This window comes from Microtus ochrogaster, unplaced genomic scaffold (assembly GCF_000317375.1).
Source record: "Microtus ochrogaster isolate Prairie Vole_2 unplaced genomic scaffold, MicOch1.0 UNK14, whole genome shotgun sequence".
Taxonomy (NCBI): Eukaryota; Metazoa; Chordata; class Mammalia; order Rodentia; family Cricetidae; genus Microtus; species Microtus ochrogaster.
In genome coordinates, this window is record NW_004949112.1 from 3,305,697 (window position 1) to 3,305,976 (window position 280).

At 47.9% G+C, this 280-nt stretch overlaps 1 protein-coding gene across 1 annotated transcript in view; it reads right to left on the reverse strand.

The window, feature by feature from the left end:
• The window catches only part of Klk5 (kallikrein related peptidase 5), an 8,864-nt gene extending 8,815 nt beyond the window's left edge, over positions 1-49 (reverse strand). The window contains exon 1 of the mRNA XM_013353636.1: positions 30-49. Within this exon, the coding sequence (XP_013209090.1) occupies positions 30-36 (7 nt within the window). The 5' untranslated portion in view covers positions 37-49. The remainder of the gene's footprint in view (positions 1-29) is intronic.
• Between the last annotated feature and the right edge of the window lie 231 nt (positions 50-280).

Here is a 280-nt window from a genome sequence, read left to right on the forward strand (position 1 = left end):
TCTCTGTCCCCGTTTCTCTCTGTCTCTACCTCCCATGCATCCCGTCTCTGTCCCCATTTCTCTCTCTGTCCCTGCCTCCCGTGCATCCCGTCTCTCTCTGTCACTGGTTCTCTTGGTGTCTGTACTGTCGCTCTTTTTCTCTGCCTCTCTCTGATTTTTCTTTTTCTGTGTGTCTGTCTCTGGCTTTCTCTGTTTTTCTCTCTCTCCCTGTCTGTCTTTCTTTTCTCTCCTTTTCTCTCTGTCTCTCATCTCTGAATATTGGTTTCCTATCCCTTTCTGT